General features: G+C 38.4%; 3 protein-coding genes and 2 pseudogenes across 3 annotated transcripts; 1 reads left to right on the top strand and 4 right to left on the bottom strand.

The window, feature by feature from the left end:
• Positions 1–7,951: 7,951 nt before the first annotated feature.
• LOC125777987 (small nucleolar RNA U3) lies at positions 7,952–8,081 on the top strand (annotated as a pseudogene).
• Positions 8,082–13,357: 5,276 nt separating this feature from the next.
• LOC125777918 (small nucleolar RNA U3) lies at positions 13,358–13,487 on the bottom strand (annotated as a pseudogene).
• A 4,027-nt stretch (positions 13,488–17,514) lies between these two features.
• Positions 17,515–19,959, bottom strand: LOC125777586 (uncharacterized). The gene is made up of 2 exons (XM_049452674.1): positions 18,706–19,959; positions 17,515–18,480 (listed from the first exon to the last, which is right to left on the bottom strand). The coding sequence occupies exons 1-2, from the start codon at positions 19,957–19,959 to the stop codon at positions 17,515–17,517; spliced, it is 2,220 nt and encodes a 739-aa protein (XP_049308631.1).
• A 56-nt stretch (positions 19,960–20,015) lies between these two features.
• LOC125777585 (uncharacterized) lies at positions 20,016–20,749 on the bottom strand. The gene is made up of 2 exons (XM_049452673.1): positions 20,703–20,749; positions 20,016–20,655 (listed from the first exon to the last, which is right to left on the bottom strand). Exons 1-2 carry the CDS (start codon positions 20,747–20,749, stop codon positions 20,016–20,018), a joined length of 687 nt encoding a protein of 228 aa, XP_049308630.1.
• A 420-nt stretch (positions 20,750–21,169) lies between these two features.
• LOC125777583 (uncharacterized) lies at positions 21,170–22,153 on the bottom strand. Its single transcript, XM_049452672.1, has one exon. It carries the CDS (start codon positions 22,151–22,153, stop codon positions 21,170–21,172), a length of 984 nt encoding a protein of 327 aa, XP_049308629.1.
• Between the last annotated feature and the right edge of the window lie 715 nt (positions 22,154–22,868).

The following is a 22,868-nucleotide window of genomic DNA, read 5'->3' as shown; positions in this document are numbered from 1 at the left end:
GGACATGGGCGCAGCTGGCGACCACCGATGTTCGGAATTGAATTAACGGTATTTGTTTTACCCAATTTCAACAACGCTTCGGTTTCTGGTTAATTTCTGGATACATGCCACACGACGATGAGGTGGAACCACCTCCTTTATTGTCGAGGAAGACTTTGGTTGAAGCCTCACGAAGAGGATTTACTATAAAAAAAAATTAATGGAGAAAGTAGAACCTGTGACGGTTTTGTCAAATTACTACCGAGTTTGATAGATAACTATATAACTAGAGAAGGTGTAAAATGAATTAACAAAGCTGATAAAATTATAGTAAGGAATTCACCATTCTGGCTGCTATTTAGCAGAAATGAGCTCGTTCAATGGCAGAAATACATGTAAAACGACTGAATTCATGCGAGAATAAATAAAGGGAAATGCTTTGAAGAAAAATATACAAAGTCACACAGAGAATGTAAAACAGCATTCTCCGAGTCACATATGCGTAATTATTTTGAATTATATGAACCATTGTTTTCCGAAAAATGGTAAACATTTTAATTTTTGTTTTCAAAATCGGGAAAAATTAAATAAAAAATAATTTTAAATAAATTATTATTTCAAAAATTATATTAATTTCGACTATTACAAAATGAAGATGTGCCAAAAGAACTTCATTTCTGCAAAGAAAATTGATGACCTTCATGATATATGCATATTCGCATTCTTTGGAAAAAATGCAGATATTTAAGGAGGGAGCCTGCTTTAGAAGCTTAAAAAATCGATTTTTTGATTTTTTTTTGGGAGGGAAAGAAATAATTGATTAAAACGAAATTTCTGGGGTTTATAGTTATCACCAAAAAAAATGTTACTTTATGTTGTTTAAACATATGTTCAATATGTACATATGTATATCAAGTCTCTCCAAAGCATTTAGAAATTTCACTGGATAATTTACGACTTCGTATTCATTGTCAAGACGATCGATTTGTATGAGCTCAAACCTCCCGGAATTTGACATAGAATCTTCCAGTTTAAGTCATAAACATCCGTATTTTTGGCTGCTAAAATTGTGCGTGCACTCAAAAAATCGTAGTTACGATAATTTGGTTAATGTTCGGATAAACATTCGTGATAGTTCATCTTTCGTTGAAGTGAACTGACAAAAAGCAGGTGGAATTGATATCAAACCACTGGAAGTATCAACCGGAATTTGCCTATTTCCAATTCTTATCAAATACGATTTAAAGTGTCCTCGGCAATGTCATTTTTGTTCGTATCACATAATTGACGCCGATTTGAAGGCAGATGTGTCGAAATGATCATCGCGAAAAGTGTGCGAAATTCAGTGGCATGCCAAGTAGCTATCAAATCATCCATCGGTTCGATTCCATCGATTATCATGTTCCAGTAATTGTAATTGATGGCATGCTTCTCAAAAAGTTGCACACACCGTACCATTCACAGTACGCAATGACCATCCTCACTGGATTTCCTTCAAAGTGGTTCAGGCCATTTTTCATTTCATGTAACGGGTTAGTCAGCTATAGCCCAACTTTTTTTTTTATATAAGATGGGTATTTATGCAATGTGATGTGATATCATGCCATGCGATGTGACATCACGTCACTTATGGAAAATAGAAAATGGCTGTTTTTGAAATTTTTCCGGCAATTATACGATTTTTCGCCTTTTAAACCTTCCCTAGACCTCCACGACCATTTCAAGACTAAGAAAGGATAAATCCGTTCAGCCGTTCTCGAGTTTTAGCGAGACAAACGAACAGCAATTAATTTTTATAAATATGTATAGATACAGATGAACTTCCATAACTCGACCTTCTATAAGTCCAAGTTCTTCCTAACTCAAACTCTTGAATTGACAATTGAAGTCAAATTTCACTTACAGGTGTAAGTTGAGGCGAAATCGATAAGTACGCTGGCTCAATAGAGCTTGGCGTCTTCAACTGCAGAAGGGAAGATGTCAAAGGAAACCCTGGGCCACCCCCAAAACTGTAAGAGTGTCGGATGAAACCAGAGGCTACATAAGTTCACTAGATGTGCCGAAAAACGATCGGCTCTTCTTTATAAGGAAACAGTCTCTTTGGCATGGAGGGGAGCCAGATTGGAGGTTGTGGACAAAGGGCTGGCATCTAGCTGGCAGCTGAACCTTCTGGTTCGCGGTCGCCAATCGGTGACTCTGTCCTTAGCCTCGAACAGTTGTTAGAGGAGGTGCGGGACATGGGCGCAGCTGGCGACCACCGATGTTCGGAATTGAATTAACGGTATTTGTTTTACCCAATTTCAACAACGCTTCGGTTTCTGGTTAATTTCTGGATACATGCCACACGACGATGAGGTGGAACCACCTCCTTTATTGTCGAGGAAGACTTTGGTTGAAGCCTCACGAAGAGGATTTACTATAAAAAAAATTAATGGAGAAAGTAGAACCTGTGACGGTTTTGTCAAATTACTACCGAGTTTGATAGATAACTATATAACTAGAGAAGGTGTAAAATGAATTAACAAAGCTGATAAAATTATAGTAAGGAATTCACCATTCTGGCTGCTATTTAGCAGAAATGAGCTCGTTCAATGGCAGAAATACATGTAAAACGACTGAATTCATGCGAGAATAAATAAAGGGAAATGCTTTGAAGAAAAATATACAAAGTCACACAGAGAATGTAAAACAGCATTCTCCGAGTCACATATGCGTAATTATTTTGAATTATATGAACCATTGTTTTCCGAAAAATGGTAAACATTTTAATTTTTGTTTTCAAAATCGGGAAAAATTAAATAAAAAATAATTTTAAATAAATTATTATTTCAAAAATTATATTAATTTCGACTATTACAAAATGAAGATGTGCCAAAAGAACTTCATTTCTGCAAAGAAAATTGATGACCTTCATGATATATGCATATTCGCATTCTTTCGTTATCATTTCCATATTTGTAGCAATAAAATATCTGTGGCATATATGTACATATCGTCACCTGAAATGCAAAATAACGTAACAACATTTTCAGAAATTTACAGTGGCATGAATGAAACATGGAATAAAACGGAACATGAGTGAAACAAAATATTAATATTGGTTAAAACTGGTTTATATATGACCGCAGAACCAGAAAATGTTGAACATATTAAATATTATGTATGTAATTTGAAGTAGTGAAGCGTAATCAATATGACACTCAATTTCGAATTTTTTGATGATACGTTATTTTGCATTTCAGGTGACGATATATTATTTCTTTGGCACATTTGTCTGTATGTTTACGAAAGCAAATACGAACCACATATGTACATATCTACAAACATTCATAAGGGAATAACAAGTGCCGCACGCATCTTTTTGCATCGCCGTTGTCACGGTCAACCAATGGTCGAAACTAACGTTTTGCCAAAGAGTCAATCTGTCGAAGCACTGATGCGACGACAAAGCGTCACAACATTGTGTTGCTGGTAAAAAATCCAACCAGTGCCGAAAAAAATAAACGAATGGCCGCCGATTGTCACCGCTTCCCTTGCCGCTGCAACAGCTTTGCCAACAAACTAGCGTAAATATGTATGTTTTTATATGAGCTTGCATACATATCGACGCGGAAGATGTTACGGCGGGAAGATGTTACGGCGTCTGTTTTTATGAATGAAGCGAGGTTGCTTATGGAATATGCGCCTGCATTTATGAATGAAATAATTTTTGTTGTAAAATTTACTACATTTGGGCTTCGCCAATTCGGCTGGCATATTGACTTGTGATGCTTTTGCTATTCGAGACCCTTGTTCTTTTTGTAGAACAATGTTTCAATTTTTTGTTGGTGGCATATTCACTACTCATGTACATATATGTATGTTTGTATACTTGTGCATTATTTGTTCTGCAATATATTCAAATATATGTACATATAGTATATGTTTTTTTTTTTGTTTCGAAGGGGGAATCTTTCATAGATACCGTCAGTCCCAGACGGCATACACGATTCATACTGCACGCTAAGGGTACACCTCTTTCGGGACCACGCCAAGTATGGATGATCTTACCATGCTGAACTTGCGTAACAGTACACCTACGTACTAAACCCTAACTCCGACTGCAGTTCACTAATCCTACGGTACTACCGTTCAGCATTTCTTCGCAGGACCAGGGTCAGCCAAAATTGGCTCTTCAGGGGCTCCTTTCTGGACTACTCTTCTCTATTTCTTCTGCTCTCGCTACTTCGTTGCCTTTCTTTGTTTCTCAGTTCCTGTAGGGCAATTGCGGACCAATTCTTCACTCTATTCCACACGGTTTTGCTTTTTATCATGTGGTGCACGATATCTGGAGTGATACGTTCGTTGATAATAATTTCCAAGTCGTTTCTTTCTGCTTCAAATTTCGGACAGTAAAAGAAAATATGCTGCGCGTTTTCGCTATCATTTACACAGAATGAACATTCCGTCCCGCTATCGTGCCCGTATTTATACAGGTACTCTCGGAAGCATCCGTGTCCGGTCAGGAATTGCGTCAGGTAGTAGTCAGAATCGCCGTTCTTCCTCTCAACCCATGTTTTCACCTTTCTGATTAGCGTATATGTCCACCTTCCATTTCCTGCCATGTCCCAGCGCCTCTGCCACCCACATAAACTTTCCTCCCTTTCTTTATTTCATTCTGCTGTTGTAAGACGCCTCCCAACTCTTCTTGATTTCTCGTAGATCCTTTTGATCTCTAGTGCCATTATGTCCGGTGGTATGATGCCCGCTATGAGTCCAGCCGCCTCGTGAGACACCGTGCGGAATCCACAAATAACTCTTATTGCATTAAGTCGAGTCAGAGATCTTGCTTTCTTCACGTATGTCTTATTATGCATTGCTAGTCCCCACATGGGCGCCGCGTACATTAGCACCGACTGACTCACTTTAGCCAAGAGTGCTCGTCTGCCCTGGCTTGGTCCTCCAATATTGGCCATCATCCTCGATAGGGCCACCGTTATTCGCGTCGCTTTTGCACATGCTTTGTCAATATGCGTGTAATAGTTAAGTCGCGTGTCTATTACAACGCCTAGGTATTTTAATGACTGCTGAGTCGTTATACTATAGCCATCAATATTAAGAGTAGCGTTTTCCACTTTTTTTCTACTGGTAATTAGCACTGCTTCCGTTTTTTGGGCTGCTAGTTGGACCATTTTCGCCGTGAGCCAGCTCTTTATTTTTAAAGCGGTGTCCTCGCATAAGCTTTCTACCTGGTTGATTTCTTTTCCTACCACCGTTACCGCAATGTCATCGGCGTACCCGATAATCTGAACACCTCTTTCTAATGAAAGTCGAAGCACTCCGTCGTGTAACACGTTCCACAGTAGTGGGCCCAGAACTGAGCCTTGTGGTATCCCATCCGTCACCCTGTACTTTTTTGGTCCATCATCGGTATCATAGAGTAACAACCTATTCGAAAGGTATTTGGAGATAATTCTCAACAAATACTTTGTTGTTCTTTTGGATTCGATGGCCCTCATTATATATGGCCAATACGCAGAGTTGAACGCATTTTTTACATCAAACGTTACGACTGCGCAGTATTCTTTTGTACCATACATCCACCTCGTTCCTTCGATGGCCTTGCTTGCCACATTTGTCACTTTTGTGATCGCATCGATGGTTGACCTGTGCTTACGGAAACCAAATTGGTTTTCGGCAAGTCCTGGATATTCTTGCTCCAGATGCTTCTTAAGTCGTACGCATATTATTTTCTCTAAGATTTTTCCAAGCGTGTCCAGCATGCAGAGCGGACGGTACGAGCTTGGTTCTAGAGCCGGTTTATTAGGTTTCTGCAAAAGTACTAATCGCTGCTTCTTCCATATTTTTGGGAAGACCCCTTCTCGCAAACAGCGCGTAAAGAGCTCTGAAAAGGAGCTCGCTTTGTGATTTTGTGTTTCCGAACCTTTTAGCTGCATCTATTACTTCATCATATGTGACCAATGGTGCGTCTTGTACCGTAGATATACTTGATAGTATAGGACCTTCGTTCCTCTGCGTAGGGAAAAGTGTTTCCACGATGTTTTTCAGTAAGGTGGGACAGGTTGGTGTTCTCCCTTTGCTGCCTTTAAGTTTTGTCATCACAACTTTGTACGCGTCGCCTCAAGGATTCTCATCGGCTTTTTCGCAGAGCTCTTTGAAGCAGGAGAGTTTGCTTCTTTTTATAGCTTTCTTGAGCTCACGGCGTTTCTTTTTAAATCCTTTGTGCAGGTTTTCGTATTCTGGTGAACTCCGTCTTCTCTGGCAGGAACGCCTGGCTTTGTTGCAATCAGTTCTCAGGCTGTCGATTGCACTATTCCACCAGTATGCAGGCTGTCTGAAAGCGTTAGCGCCTTGTTTTTTTCTGCACATTGCAGCGTCGCATGCTTTGCTGACATGCCTCACCAATATCTCCGCCTGCCGTTCCGTATCTTCCACATTTACAATCCAGCATAAGTCGAAAGATATCTTCGTCGAACGTTTCGGCTTTCCATCCTTTTGTCTGTACCGTCTTTGTGTGCGTGTATATTCCACTCCTGGAATTTCCGATCTCCATTATGATGGCTAGGTGGTCACTATGCGTATAGAGGTCAGACACTTCCCAGCATGTTGATCGTACCAACGGGCTACTAACGAACGTGATGTCAATCACCAATCCGCGACCATTTTTTCCGAAAGTGTTCCTATTTCCAGTATTTAGTAGCACCACTTCGAGCGATGAAAAGGCCTTGAGAAGAGCGTCTCCTCGTTTGTTCGTATTAACACTTCCCCAGTCCACAGCCCATGCGTTAAAATCGCCTGCTACCACGTTATTCGTAGTTGTAAGGATTTCCAGTACCAGATCATCCAATATCCTCTCAAACGCGCTTTGTGGGACACTCGGTGGGATATAGCAACTATAAAAGTTGATTCCACAGATCTTGGCTCGTGTGTAGTAGGCCTTTCCTAACAGTAGCTTTTCCTGGAAAGCTTTGCCTCCACATAACCATATGGCAGCTTTGCTGGTGGTGTCTGAGGCCCATGTGGCGTTGTCTATGTTTTTATACTGTTCGTACAGTATTGCTACGTCCACCTTCTCTTCAAAGACGGTTTGTTTAAGCAAATATTGCGCAGCTTCGCAATGATTCAGGTTCAGCTGGATTACTTTCATTTGTTGAATTTTTTATATGCTTTCTGATATAGAGGGCATCTTTTACTACATATTTAGTGGTTTGAGTTTTCCCTTCCCCTGCTCTTGCAAGCACCACAAGAGGGAGCCTTGTCGCACGTCTGTGCGAAGTGCCCATTTTCGCCACATCTCAGGCAGCACTTGCTCCTGTCGTCCGGATTTTTACATGCTGCTGCCAGATGTCCATATTCCAAGCACCTGAAACATCTTTTTAAATTAGGTTTTTCTCTTAACCTGCAGACTACTCAACCTATCCTAATTGTTTGCTCATCTAGCAGTGTCCTTGCTTCCAGCGCAGGGAGGCTTACTACCGCTACTGTGTACCCGCATATGCCACTCTGAGGGCTTTTATTGCACTCACATCAAAGTTATTTAGTTTTTTTGAAGTTATACTTCTTATACGACGCCGGAAAAGGTTGCGATAGATTCTGGTTGCGCAACCTTCCATATAAAAGTAACGCAAAGTTGCGCAACCTCGCTCCATCCATATGAATGTAACGCAACCTTGTCTGCGAAGATGTGCGAGCAGCAAGCGAAGCGGTGACAATCGGCGATCGTTTGTTCGTTTCTTTCGGCACAGCCGGCCGACACAACAACACAACACAATGTTGCCATGCTTATGCTGTTGTTGTTTTTGTAGAACAATGTTTCAATTTTTGGTTGGTGACATATTCACATGTGTGCGCATATGTATGTTTGTATGCTTGTGCATTATTGAAGTTATAGTTCTTTTTCTTTCGTTTGCCTTTCTGCGAATTCTCAACTATATTGTGTGACTTTTAATTGAAATACTCTGCGTTGGCCTTTCAGAATCACACAGAATCATTTCTGTGGTTTTTGAAATTGACCCACGAGGACGAGGTATATCGTTTTATCTAGGAGCGTGAGATTTAAGAAAATCGCTCGCTTACAAGGGATAAAACGACTTCTGAGTGGCGATTTTAATGAATAAATTCACAGAATCATTTCTGTGCTTTTGGAAATCAATACTAATAAATATTTTTTTCTTACTAATAGAAAATAAATTTATCACAGCAATATACATAAACATATACATAATATTGCTGTGATAAATTTAATTTCTATTAGTAAGCAAAAAATTAATAATAAATTTATTAAGACTATACTTCTCAGGGCATCACAGCAATGTTATGTATATGTATATACATGCTATGTATATGTATATTGCTGTGATAAATTTATTGCGAAAGCAAATGTTCTACAAAGTATGTATATTTCTATACTTAAACAAAATTATTAGAACCATCGTATGTTCAGCGCAACCTAATTGTCAATGGTGGTGTTGGTGGTAAGCGCTTGGAAGGTCAAGATGCTAACACAGGTCCCAGGTTCGAATCCCGACAGAATAAATTTTAAATTTTTTGCTTTTAACATCGTATACTATAAAAATAAATATTTTTCTTTATTTTAATTTCTATTAGTAAGAAAAATATTTATTTGTATAGTATACGATGTTAAAAGGCATACATCTTCTATCCTATCTTGTGTATCTGCACATGCTCATATGAGTGTATGTATACGCATGTGCGCGCATTGACTTGCATGTTCATACATTCATATATACTTATATGTACATATATTTGCATACATTGCCGAACAAATAAATCACAAGCATACAAACATACATATGCGTACACATATGAATATGTCACCAACAAAAAATTGATTTTCACAAGTCAATCCGGCAGCCAAATTGGCGAAGAACAAAAGAGAGATGATTACGCTGCATATTCTCTTCCGCAACGAAGAGACGGAACTACTTTCTGAGTCAAAATTCATTCATTTACACTTTGCTTTGTTCTTCATTTTATGTGCATAATAAATTTATAAAATGTGAATTTAAGTTTTCTAGTTTTCTTTCATACAAAATGATATGCATTTCTGAATATCACTAAGAAGTATAACTTCATCCGCGCGTAGGGACTCCACGCACCTTTTTTTGTATATAGTATATGTATTAATGAATGTATGAACATGCAGATCAATGCGGGCGTATTACATGTTGATAAGTGATAAAATCATGATTTGAATTTCTGAATGCGCACATGCGCATTTATATGAGTAGATAATAAGATTATGATATCAGCATGTGCAGAGACATAAGATTACTATGATAAATATTATTATGCATGCATTCATAGAAAATTATACTCATATCATAATTAAGTTAAGGGGCCATCCATAAATTACGTCACAACTTGAAGGGGGGGGGAGGGTATCATTCAGAAGTGACATTGTGTGACAAGGGGCAGGGGGGGTCAAAAGCTTTGTGACATCACATTTCAAAAGTTGTGATGTACAAACGTGAAATGTATAGGTAAACAAAAAATACATATTAAACATTTATAAACACAATCTTTGTTTTTAATACATAAGTTGTAACGAAGCTTTTTACTGCCCATGCTTCTTACAAGTACTATAAGTTGTTGAGGTATACTCGCCGTGCCCAGGGTTCGTTACAATAAATTTGTAAACATTGGGGCTCTTCTGCGAATCATACTTTATTTTATTTTATAAAATTAGATTTAATCAAAGTTACAAAATTGTCTCCCGCATTATAGTTTGAGCTTTACAACATTTTAAATATTTTCATTGAGATGTAATTTATATAGCTACAAATGTCCCAGGAAGGAGGCATTTAACAGAGTTGAACAACGCATGGCACCTCTCAGTCGCGAACTTACTGGTGTACTATTGAATCATGATGATTTTGGGTCACATCTTGATTCAAGTATTCGAACTACGTCTCAGATCTAGAAAAACGAAACTTCAAAAGTGCGGGCAATGTGTTGGCTGACATTTGGAGCAAGTTAGTGATTGATAATTTTCCAGTCGTTGCTGAATGTGTTGCACCAACTGTTACTGGACTGGATATTGAACAGGCTATGACGTGGAAAAATAATGCTACTTGGTATGCTAATCATGTGCGTGAGTCACAATATTTTTTACAAATAGTTAAATGTGAAACTATTGCATGTTGCGGTGTAAAACGTTGTAGTCTTTGGAAATTATTAAAAGAAGGATTTTTACCACCACCTGTGTTAATTAACCCTCCATTACTAACCTTAGGGTCGAATCGACCCAGACACGCAAACTTTTTAAATTAACAAAAAATAAAGAATATTTTTAACGCAAGTTATATGTGTAATCTAAATTTGTACATATTTAAACGTTTATAAACAATAAGAATAAGAAACATGTAAAATATTATGCATAAAAAATTGTTTTAAAAAATAGCCTGGGTCGATTAGATTACATAATTGAAAAATTTTTGCATTAGTCATTCCAATTTTTCTTTTTAACATTTTACTTTTATATTTCAGGTTTCAAATGCACTCTATTTGAAGTCAATATCTTTAAAACTTATTATTTTATGCGCAATCTGTCTGGATAACTTTTTTTCACTTTTTTGGCTATGTTGTAATGAATACAAACTTAATTTCAATTTAAGTATATAAATTAATTTTTTAACACATCATTTTATAAATTTAACAATAAAATACTACAATATACTAAAAGACGTATACGTTTTAGCAATTTATAAGTTTAAACGATTTTAATAGATAACACAAATGAGGGTCGATAAGACCCATGGTTAGTAAACATGCGACATGATTTGAGGTTAGTAATGCAGGGTTAAACAGACATCAGAAGGTTATGGAGTCGCAGGGAGTGATGACAACGACGCTAAGTTTGTTCCATTATTACAACAGATATTATTAAATCTCCAAGCATCATCCCATCTGAAACAGGTTCCATATGATAGTTATTACCCTGGTGCCGCGTCATACTTGTTTAAAAGATCGTGTAGCATATGTGCCCTATATTTTTCTTCATATTAAGCCACCAATCAACACAAACAATGACATAAAAAACAAGAGCTGTTACCTATCGCGAAAATTCGAACTCAAAGAATAGCGGCTAGACGTGCCCGAGAGATTCTCTGTTTAATGAATGATGACGATGCTTTATGGATGGAAGAAGACGATGTTGATACGAAAGATGTTCCTGACATCCAAATTCAGAACGAAAATGAAATGCCTGATTTACCAGTAATAAATGATAGAAAGGAGTGGGTCAAAAGTCCATGGACACAAGATGATTAAGTTTTGTATTTTTAATTAGCATAATTAAGTATTTATTATTTCTTGACTAGTCATTCGTTGTGTTTGTACTTTAATATTTAACTAAATGTTGATTTTATTAAAGATTATTCAATAATTATAAGAATAAAGAGAATAATCTGCTTTTTTTATTTTTTATAAATCCCTAAAATTGGAAATATATGACGTCACGAAAGGGGGGCTAGTTCCAAATGTGACAACTTGTGACAAGGAGGGGCGAGGGGTTAAAAAGTCCTTAAATTCGTGTGACGTAATTTATGGATGGCGCCTAATTGTACACAAAATTACTCGCGCATTTTCATTTGTATGCTTAATCGCGGGTGTAAGTGAGTTGTGCATACCCTACCCAATTTGAGATTTAAACATGGTCCTTCGAGCCTCAAAGATAGGCACTTTAAAACATTGCTGTTAAATTTGGATTACGATTAGTAATCAATTAGATTAAATTTGAAAAGGAATGGTATTGATTACATAATTCTCTTTTTAACAATTCCTGATTACTAATTAATTATGATTACAAATAATCCAAAAATAATTAAGATTAGTTAGGATTACGAGAAAATAATCAAAAATAATCAAAACTAATCAAAAAAGTTATTGGCTACTTTCAAGGATTATTTTTGATTATTTTCGATTATTTAAAAAAAAAATTGAAAGCTCATCATTTTATACTTACATTTCGTTTTGAAAAATTGGTATTGAAAACATTTTGAACAAATAAAACAAAATTAGATAGTTTTTGTATACAAAATAAAGGTGTAATCATTTCAATAACAAAACAACCAATAACATTTTAGTACTTCCTAAATTAAAAAAAAAGGTAAAAATACGTGGAAAAATAATAAAGAAAACAAATACATACAATTCACAAAAAAAAAGTTTTATAATTTACATATATTTACAATTGGCCTTCATTACAACTAATTTTTCAAAAGAAAAATCAGACAATGATTGCCGCGTTGGACTGTTGACGATGGCAAATGAAAACAGTCGTTCAGCTGGAGCTGAAGACGTTAAGGGCGTGTTAAAAAAAAAGGTGCGTGGAGTCCCTACGCGCGGATGAAGTTATACTTCTTAGTGATTTTCAGAAATGCATATCATTTTGTATGAAAGAAAACTAGAAAACTTAAATTCACATTTTATAAATTTATTATGCACATAAAATATAATAATAATTTTGACTCGGAAAGTAGTTCCGTCTCTTCGTTGCGGAAGAGAATATGCAGCGTAATCATCTCTCTTTTGTTCTTCGCCAATTTGGCTGCCGGATTGACTTGTGAAGATCAATTTTTTGTTGGTGACATATTCATATGTGTACGCATATGTATGTTTGTATGCTTGTGATTTATTTTTTCGGCAATGTATGCAAATATATGTACATATAATTATATATGAATGTATGAACATGCAAGTCAATGCGCGCACATGCGTATACATACACTCTTATGAGCATGTACAGACACACAAGATAGGATAGAAGATGTATGCCTTTTAACATCGTATACTATACAAATAAATATTTTTCTTACTAATAGAAATTAAAATAAAGAAAAATACTTATTTTTATAGTATACGATGTTAAAAGCAAAAAATTAAAAATTTATTCTGTCGGGATTCGAACCTGGGACCTGTGTTAGCATCTTGACCTTCCAAGCGCTTACCACCAACACCACCATTGACAATTAGGTTGCGCTGACTTAAGTATGATTTGGTTATGAATGCAAGAAACATACGATGGTTCTAATAATTTTGTTTAAGTATTAGAAATATACATACTTTGTAGAACATTTGCTTTCGGAATAAATTTATCACAGCAATACATATGCATAATATGTATATACAACATATACATAACATTGCTGTGATGCCCTGAGAAGTATAGTCTTAATAAATTTACTATTAATTTTTTGCTTACTAATAGAAATTAAATTTATCACAGCAATATTATGTATATGTTTATGTATATTGCTGTGATACATTTATTTTCTATTAGTAAGAAAAAAATATTCATTAGTATTGATTTCCAAAAACAAATGCAAATGATTCTGTGAATTTATTCATTAAAATCGCCACTCAGAAGTAATTTTATCCCTTGTAAGCGAGCGATTTTCTTAAATCTCACGCTTCCAGATAAAACCATATACCTCGTCCTCGTGGGTCAGTTTCAAAAACCACAGAAATGATTCTGTGTGATTCTGAAAGGCCAACGCAGAGTATTTCAACCAAAACATACGTAAAATAGTTGAGAATTCGCAGAAATGAAAGACAAACGAAAGAAAAAGAAGTATAACTTCAATAATGCACAAGCATACAAACATACATATGCGCACACATGTGAATATGTCACCAACCAAAAATTGAAACATTGTTCTACAAAAACAACAACAGCATAAGCATGGAACATTGTGTTGTGTTGTTGTGTCGGTCGAGCTGTGCCGAAAGAAACGAACAAACGATCGCCGATTGTCACCGCTTCGCTTGCTGCTCGCACATCTTCGCAGACAAGGTTGCGTTACATTCATATCGATGGAGCGAGGTTGCGCAACTTTGCGTTACTTTTATATGGAAGGTTGCGCAACCAGAATCTATCGCAACCTTTTCCGGTGTCGTATAAGAAGTATAACTTCAAAAATAAATGCCTCCCTTAATAAATCATATTTTTGGTAAATCTCGTCAGCACTTGCATTGTCATTTAAATAGCTGAAGAACTGCTGTTTTATTACGGATCGTTGGTCAACTTCAATCTGTTGTTGTGGAGAAAAACTTACTTCAATTTCATCATCTGCAAAGTTAAATCTTTAAAATGAAAAACAAAATAAATGTACGCATAAGCTCACCATCATCACTGAAATCAAAAAATCGGGCATAGTCGACACATTATTAATTTTCCTTTCAAAATTAAATGTTTTACAATTTTTGGCGTAAAACCTGTAAAGTGTTTCTAAAACTATGCTGGTTATATTTTCGACAGTTAATTCTAGCAATTCCGGATTTTATCTCAGCAACACCTTGACCCATTTCATTTTGATGCTTTGAGTTAGTACTATTGCTGCAATTGCAATATTTGTCTCAGGCTTCAACGTGAAATATGGTTGGAACCTTTCTCTTAACCTCTGTTCCATTTTTAAAATAAGATATGATAACTGTTGCAATTCCTGGGATCTGCATAGCTTATGCTGCCTATTGCTCAGTGTCACAAGAGTTGGTATTAAAAATCCTGTTATAATATTAATATAAATTTATATTTTAAAGGACCAAAATATGGAAATACCATAGTTAATGTTGCTTTCTCCTTGAAGAAAGTCCAAACTGTATACAAAATTTATGACAACTTACAAAATTTTAGTACAAATTTCAAAGACTTTAATAAGAGCGTTTATAATATTTTTGGGTATGCAGTTTTATAGTCCATTGAATGCTAGTATAATAAAGAATCAACATCAAACTTTCAAAAAACCTATCAAAAAAAATGTATCATGAAAATCAATGCTCATACCTCAAGAAAGCAAATATGTTCTCGGTTTTGCTCCCCACTGTAAGTACATTCAAGTAAAAGAGTTACAAAACAAAGTGGCAAAATTCTAATGAGCACTTATGCTAGCAAAGGTACATATGTTTGTAAAATTGAACTAATGTTACTAAATTGGAGTTATTGAAATGCAATATTTAAGTGAGTACTCCCATTTGAGTAACTGTAATGCAATATTTAAGTGAGTACAATTTTTGAAACCAATCGATGGTAAACAAAATCTCACTGACCGTACTTTTGAAATGTTGGTATTAAAGAAGCAAATAAAAAATTAATTATGTTTGCCTAATTTTAGTGCGGCATAATTAGAAGTCTCTACTCAAATATATGGTTTATTTTGAATACATTTCCTCATACTGCTTCAGTTTATACATATAGTACATACGTATTTTTATTCTTTAAGAAACAGTGTTATGTTACTGAAAAATGTTCATTATAACTAAAGGTGTTCACTATTACTAAACCTTTAATGGTAGTGCAATTTGTTTTTCAATATGAATAAAGGTTTAGTGATAATGAAAGTTTTTCCACTATCACTAAATTTTCAGTGATAATAGATTTTGCTGTTTAACTACCACTGAATAAATAGAAACCTTATTGTACTTATTTTTTAGTGTACTATGCCCAGCCCTGATAACAAGTATGTAAAGTGTAACATAACACTCGCGAAAAAATATACGCAAAAGAAATATTTACTTTATACAAAATGCAGAATCAAGAAGAATGCAACAGGTTATCAATTATCAAATTTATGAACATCAGTAGTAATAACAAAAAGTGAAAAAAAAACAAGAAAAAACGTTAACTTCATAAAACGTTCACAGGTGCATTTCTGTTAGTAACTATCTGTTCACTTTGTATGGCAGCTATATGCTATAGTAATCCGATCTGAACAATTTCTTCGGAAATTACATAGTTGCCTTAGAAAATAATCTGTACCAAATTTCGTGAAGATACATTGTCAAATGTCAAAGTTTTTCATACAAGAACTTGATTCCGATCGTTCAGTTTATATGGCAGCTATATGTTATAGTGGTCCGATATCGGCCGTCGCGACAAATGAGCAGCTTCTTGAAGAGAAAATGACGTTTGCAAAATTTAAAAACTGAAGGACTAGTTCGTATATATACAGACGGACGGACGGACAGACAGACGGACATGGCTAAATCGACTCAGCTCAACATACTGATCATTTATATATATACTTTATAGGGTCTCCGATGCTTCCTTCTGGGTGTTACAAACATCGTGACAAACTTAATATACCCTGTTCAGGGTATAACAACTAACATGAAAAACTAGTGCCATAATTTCGCAAAAAAAAAAATAATCAAAAACAATCAAAAGTAATCTTCGAAAGTAGTCAAATTATTTTTCGATTACTTTTTATTATTTTTGATTATTTTTTCGAAATTTTTATTAATCTTGACTATTTTCCGATTATCTGTAATCGTAATCAATTAGTAATCGTCCGAATCTGAAAATAATCGTAATATAATCATTACTTCACCTTTCAAAAAAAAAAATCTAATTACTAATTATTATGATTAGTAATCATTACTTAACAGCTTTGCTTTAAAATAACAGCCACAAGACAAACCGAAAAATAAAACAAAAACAAAACTAGTGCAGTGACAAATTAAAAACAAAAAAGAGTGTATAAGATTAAAACAAAAGGAGCTGCGGTTGATATGACCTGTCGTCACGACTTTATTCTTTGCACTAACTTAAATCCGCAATGAGCGGCAATTATATGCCTGCTTGTTCAGTAGGTACATGTACAAAAAGTGCAATGATAATAACTGCACATTACTAAGTAATACAATTTGTGTAGGTGCGAATAGATGCGCTTATACTTAATATGTATGTAAACTAATTAGGATTTCGGGAATAGAGCATATGCTAGCGGTGTGCATATGTACAGTAGGCAGCAGTCAGCGTCAGTAGCATACTTATGTATGTACATATGCCTATAAGTCAATAGCTGAATACAAATAACAAAAGAAAGAAGAAATAACGCTACAATCAGGCGATATTTGCTCCATAGGCGTAGCGTATGCAAACTTAGATGGGGGATTATACCCTATACAAAATCTCAATCTCGAACATCCTTCCCGGCTGAACCCTCGCGGTTGAGAATTTCTTCGTGTATTCCGGTTAGTCTTACCACCTTTTGTACAGGACGTTGACAGTGGCGTTTGACGTACATGCCTTCATCCGTCAACCGATCTCCATTGTATTCTAACGTAATGACGCGGACAAGGCCATCGCTGCCAGGATGGGTGTCCGTGATACGACCCATGCGCCAACAAGCGGGTGGCAAATTTTCATTTCGAATAAGTACGACATCTCCTACTTGGAGGTTTGATTCAGGCCGCATCCACTTGCTACGGGCCTGAAGCGAATTTAGATACTCATTTTGCCAACGTTTCCAAAAATGTTCGAACATTCCTTGCAAGCGCTGCCAATAATGGAAGTGGTTGTGCGGTATATCTGGTAAAGGTGGCTCAGGACGGCAATTGAGTGGTCGGCCAATTATGAAATCACCTGGCGTTATCATCATGTAAGGCTACAATTGGTCGTGAGTTAAGACAAGCTTCAATTCTTGTCAATAGCGTTAAAAGCTCATGATATCGCAATGACTGTTGGCCCATAATGCGAAGTAAATGCTTCTTGGCCGAGCGGACCGCTGCTTCTCAGATGCCACCATGATGTGGCGCAGCGGGGGTAATGAACTTCCATTGAGTACCAACATAAGCAACGTGCTGTTGCGCGTATGAGGATACCCATTCCTTCACATCTTCACGCATCTGTTTATCAGCGCCCACAAACTGGGTACCGTTGTCGCTGAAGAGCTTGGCACAAATACCGCGCCGACTAATAAATCGGTCGTAAACGTCTATGAAGGATCTCGTACTCAAATCCTCAGCAAGTTCTATATGGACTGCTCGTGAGGCCATACAGACGAATATAGCAGCATATGTCTTAGATGTTGTAGTTGATCTTCTACTACCAATGCGGACATGGAACGGACCACAATAATCTAGGCCGCTGTTTGAAAAAACTGGAGCCACAAGTACCCGTTCACGGGGTAACGAAGCCATTTGTTGATTCTGGAGAATACGTTGATGTCTCCGACACACGGTACATTTCCATATGTACGCCTTCACTTGCGAGCGCGCGTGAATTATCCAAAACCGTCGTCGCAGGTACTGTAACATCTGCTGGATGCCACCATGAAGACATCGTCTATGGGAATCAGCAATCAATAAGTTAGCAAATGATCCTTTGGGAATAATCATTGGATGTCGTTGTTCATTAGATATTTCTGCATTTCGGAGACGCCCGCCGACTCGCAAAATGCTTTCAAGATCCACATATGGATTTAGGGCTAATAGGTGATTTCGACTGTCTAACCTGGAATTCGATTTCAGAGCATTAATTTCTCGTCTATATGCCTTACCTTGAGCTTGTTTAACAGTTAGAAGCAGAGCCCATTCGTATTCTTCTGCTGTCACAATATTCGACCTCTGACCCTTGTAACGTGGCAGAAAACGTCTTAATCGCGCTGTTGTATTGAGAACACGACTAAGTATGCTAAATTTCTCAATGAGGGGGATTCGGTGACCATTCGAAGAAGTCATAAGACATTGGTGATCATCCTGGCGAGTTGTTATAAGAGTACGAAAAGGTTGACATTCTAGGGTCTGTGCCTGGAGTTGGTCGTCCGTTAGTTCTGGCACAACTGGATCGTTTTCGATGCATATTAAACGAGAAGGTGGACCTGTCCACCATAGCGGATGATGCAGAAGGCTTGCAGGCGTAATTCCTCGACTTGCACAATCGGCCGGATTGTACTCGGAGCGAATGTGTCACCAACATTCTACCTTGGTGTGGGCCTGGATGTATGCAACTCGATTACCGCCGAACTGTTTCAAAACTGAAGGTTGTTTATGAATCCAATGTAAAACGATAGTTGAATCACTCCAGAGTGTGTAAGGGACGTTGTCTAAGCGGAGCGCCTTTTGAACATGACGTAGAGTGAATACCAGCAGGTGGGCAGCACAAAGTTCCAAGCGTGGTATAGTAATCTCTTTCACAGGTGCCACCTTGGTTTTTGCAGTAACAAGTGTCATATTGGAATAATCTCCTTGTGCGCCACTATTCACGTAGATCACCGCAGCATACGCCTTCGAACTAGCGTCACAGAAGCCATGAAGTGTACAAAATGCATGAGGTGACATGCCTAACCAACGCTGTACACGGATTCGCGCTAGTTCTTCAAGACCATTTCGAAATTTGAGCCACTGGTCTTGTAATTCCACAGGTATTGGAGTGTCCCAGTTAAGATCCTTCCTCCACAGGGTTTGAATGAACATTTTGGCCAGAACTACAGCTGGCGCTAGTATACCAATCGGGTCATACAGCCTTGCAACGTCACTTAAGATACTACGCTTTGTTGGTAGTGTATGTGAGTCCTCAATTCTCACCTTAAAAAACAGCTCATCGCTCAACGGATTCCAATGTAAGCCTAACACAGTGGCGTTGGAATCGCATAATTCAATTTCAACTTCAGATTTCTCTGGATCGGTGATAGCATGAAGTGCTTTGGCGCAGTTCGAATTCCATTTGTCGAGAATGAAGTGACCTTGACGAAGGATCGTATTGACATCATGAGCACAACTAACAGCTTCCAACAGAGAGTCAAAACTTTCCAAATAGTCGTCGACGTAAAATCCATCAAGGATACTGTTCCTTGCCGTAGAAACCCGGTTTTCGTCCTCCACAATGTTGCAGTTATCTACAGCATATTGGCGTAAGGAGCGAATCGCATTGTATGGACTGCTTGTCATTCCATACGTTACTGTTGCCAACTCGAAGCTACGTAGTGGTTCGACTGGTGACTCCCGCCACAAGATGCGTTGCAAGGGGTTGATCTCAACCTGTCGAAACATCTTCTTGACATCGGCTGTTATAGCTATTCGATAACGTCGAAACCGATGAAGAATATCGTTCAATGACACTCCACTTGTGGTTTTGCAGGACGTGTTGAATACCACACGAAATTTACCGGTTACCGCATGATGGGGTATGTAATAGCATTGCGTCGGGTCAAAGCAATCGTCTTTCACGGGATTCATGTGACCGAGTGCTATGTACTCTTGCATAAACGTTATGTATTTGCCAGCGTCGCCAGCTAATTTTCGCTCAAGATGAAAAACTGACGGCGCGCTGCTTGATATGAATCTCCTAACACGGGAGCATTCGGAAGAAACGGGATTTGTACACTATAGTGTCCACTCGCTGTGCGACGTACAGTGTCAATGAAAATCCGTTCACAAGAGTCTACCGAGAGTTCGTCGGCAGGACCATTGTCCTCAACCTGCCAGAACCTCTGCAGTAGTTTATCCAGTTGCTGATCGCCTATACATTTACTGACAGTTAGAGTATGCGTCAAATGATTTGGAGTGTTGACCATCACAGGGCCAATCACAACCCAACCGAGGCGGGTACAGAGCGCGCACGGTTCGTCATGGAGTCCCGCAGCAATCCCATCGGCAATTAAAGCGGGCCAAATATCTGCGCCAATAAGTAGATCAATTTTGGCAGGAGTACCAAATGTTGGATCGGCAAGCTGGAGTCCAGAAAGGTGATCCCAGGCGGAGGAGTCGACCTTGCATATTGGTGTCATAGTCGTAATCGATTGTAGGATGTAGACTTCAATTTGCATCGAGAAAGTCTCGTCAACGAGGGATCTCAATCGTACAGTTGTGGAACCTTTTGTGTACGTGGCTGCATTGGCGCCTATACCTTCTACTCGGATCTGCCCCGGAGTTCTACGAAGATTCAGAATTTTAAACATGGATTCACTGAGAAAGCTCACCTGAGATCCGATGTCGCATAATGCACGGAATTCATAAGGCCTCCCATGGCAATCCGAAAGGAGCCCTTAGCCGTCGCAAGTGTAAAACGGTCCGGTCATCTTGCGCAACTAATGACTGGACCTCATCTAATTGTCATTGCTGGCGGGAATACACTTGCGGTCCGGTAGAAGTGTGGTTCGCCGCAGCACCTGAGTTAATTTTTGATGTAGAGCTAGGCGTTGTTACCGAAGCTGCTGATGGTGGTGATACACTCGTATCCGCTATATTTTCCACAGGTCTTGTACCTGTACGTCGGCAAAGTAGCGTGTTATGCCCTTGCTGACAAAACGAGCATGCACCAGAAGAACACTGGCGGACGGTATGTCCTGATCGTAGACAATTGAAGCATACTGCTAAACGCCTTACACGTTCCCAGCGTTCAGGGACTTGCATGTTTCGAAACTGAAGACACCTTATTAGACGATGATTACCTGAGCACTGAGGGCAACCAACATTGGCGGGGGGGTGCGGTTGTACATTGAGTATTATTCGTGGCGCCCACGTGCGCCTTAACTGTACGAGAGGCGAAACGCCTAAACAACGGTTGTGTGCTAACGGTTTGTGGTGCAACGGTAATGTGGTTGGCACGTCGTTCGAGAAATAACAGTAAATCTTCCAACTTCGATATGCTCACGGATGTGAGGCTCATTCCCCATTCATTTCGCGTTGTTGTTGGTAACTTGGGCAAAAGTACAGGAACTGCTATCGAATCCCAGTGGTGCACTGGAATGTCCATCACGGCAAGTGCACGAAATGAATTGCACACACAATCAACGATCGATCGCAGCGTATTCGAAGCCTCTGGTGGGTTGTTCGGTAGATCAAGAAAGATCTGCACGTGTGTTTCTGCCAGTAGGCGAGGATTATCATAACGGCGTTTTAGCTCGGACCACACCTCGTGGTAGCCACCGGTATATAATCCTCCAATCATCGGAACACTTTCTTGATCGACACACTGGCGTAGCTTACCCAACTTATATGCAGGATCCAGGTCAGTTCGATTATGAACCATCGGTTCAAATAGGTCCTTGAATGCCAACCAACTCGTTGGTTTTCCGTCAAATCGTGGAATTGATACCGGATCTAGCCGCATGTCTGCCACGTGATTTATTGTCGATGATGCAACCTGGACGGCAGTCTGGGGATTTAAACGGCGTTGCAGCGTGACACACAACGTGGTGTACAAGGATTCTGTTGTCGCAAACAACTCTTCGTGAGATGCAATTTCGTTTTCCTTCGCCTTGCTGACCAGATCAAAGTGGTGATGTATAAACCGATCAAAATGTTGATTTACTGGGCTGAGTAAAACTTCACACTCTACATTATCCGGATTGAAATCTGCATTTTGGATTTCTTTCCCGAGGCGCACAATTGCAGCGTGTGCCGATGCACGTAAATTCAACGAGGCCATTTTCACTTAACACTCGAAACAGGTGGTCGGAGTTCCTCACAGGAGGCACCAGAAATGTATAAGATTAAAACAAAAGGAGCTGCGGTTGATATGACCTGTCGTCACGACTTTATTCTTTGCACTAACTTAAATCCGCAATGAGCGGCAATTATATGCCTGCTTGTTCAGTAGGTACATGTACAAAAAGTGCAATGATAATAACTGCACATTACTAAGTAATACAATTTGTGTAGGTGCGAATAGATGCGCTTATACTTAATATTGTTACAAAAGTAGTATTAAGATGTATTTGTATTGCTATATGCATCCCTTATTATGAACAATAGCTGTAGGTATATGGAATAGCATTTGTCTTGTTGTAGACATCTGGCGCCGCGAAACAATAGACATCTGGCGCCGCACTGTCTGCTTGTCTACTTAAACAATTGCTGAGTCTGGCGCCGTATAGCATTATGTTCTGGTAATTTCCAGACGCAATATTCTAGAAGGACACGTCGGCATCAGCGAGAAGTGCGTGGCTATATAAGCCGTGGCAGCGCCAACGTAATCAATCAGTGCTAAGAGTAAACTGCTATAGTGTAGACGAGTTGTAAAATAAAGAGATTATTGCAAAATAGGGGTTAGAAGATGAACGAGCCATTGCAAGAGTTCGCAACTGAAATAGAACGACTGGCTCATTTGGCAAATGCAGATGCACCTGCGGATTACATTGAGA

The sequence above is a fragment of the Bactrocera dorsalis genome, chromosome 3 (assembly GCF_023373825.1).
Source record: "Bactrocera dorsalis isolate Fly_Bdor chromosome 3, ASM2337382v1, whole genome shotgun sequence".
NCBI lineage: Eukaryota > Metazoa > Arthropoda > Insecta > Diptera > Tephritidae > Bactrocera > Bactrocera dorsalis.
Note: the sequence above shows the minus strand (reverse complement) of the source record. Positions and strands in the feature narration are given on the sequence as shown.

Bases quoted from the DNA above. Each gene is read 5' to 3' on its own strand.
- LOC125777586 (XM_049452674.1), bottom strand. From the start codon at position 19,959: ATGAATCCCGTGAAAGACGATTGCTTTGACCCGACGCAATGCTATTAC. The intron at 18,481-18,705 runs GTAGAATGTTGG...ACAACTCGCCAG, and splicing joins ACATCCAGGCCCACACCAAG to GATGATCACCAATGTCTTAT.
- LOC125777585 (XM_049452673.1), bottom strand. From the start codon at position 20,749: ATGGGAGGCCTTATGAATTCCGTGCATTATGCGACATCGGATCTCAG. The intron at 20,656-20,702 runs GTGAGCTTTCTC...GAATCTTCGTAG, and splicing joins TATGCGACATCGGATCTCAG to AACTCCGGGGCAGATCCGAG.
- LOC125777583 (XM_049452672.1), bottom strand. From the start codon at position 22,153: ATGGCCTCGTTGAATTTACGTGCATCGGCACACGCTGCAATTGTGCGC.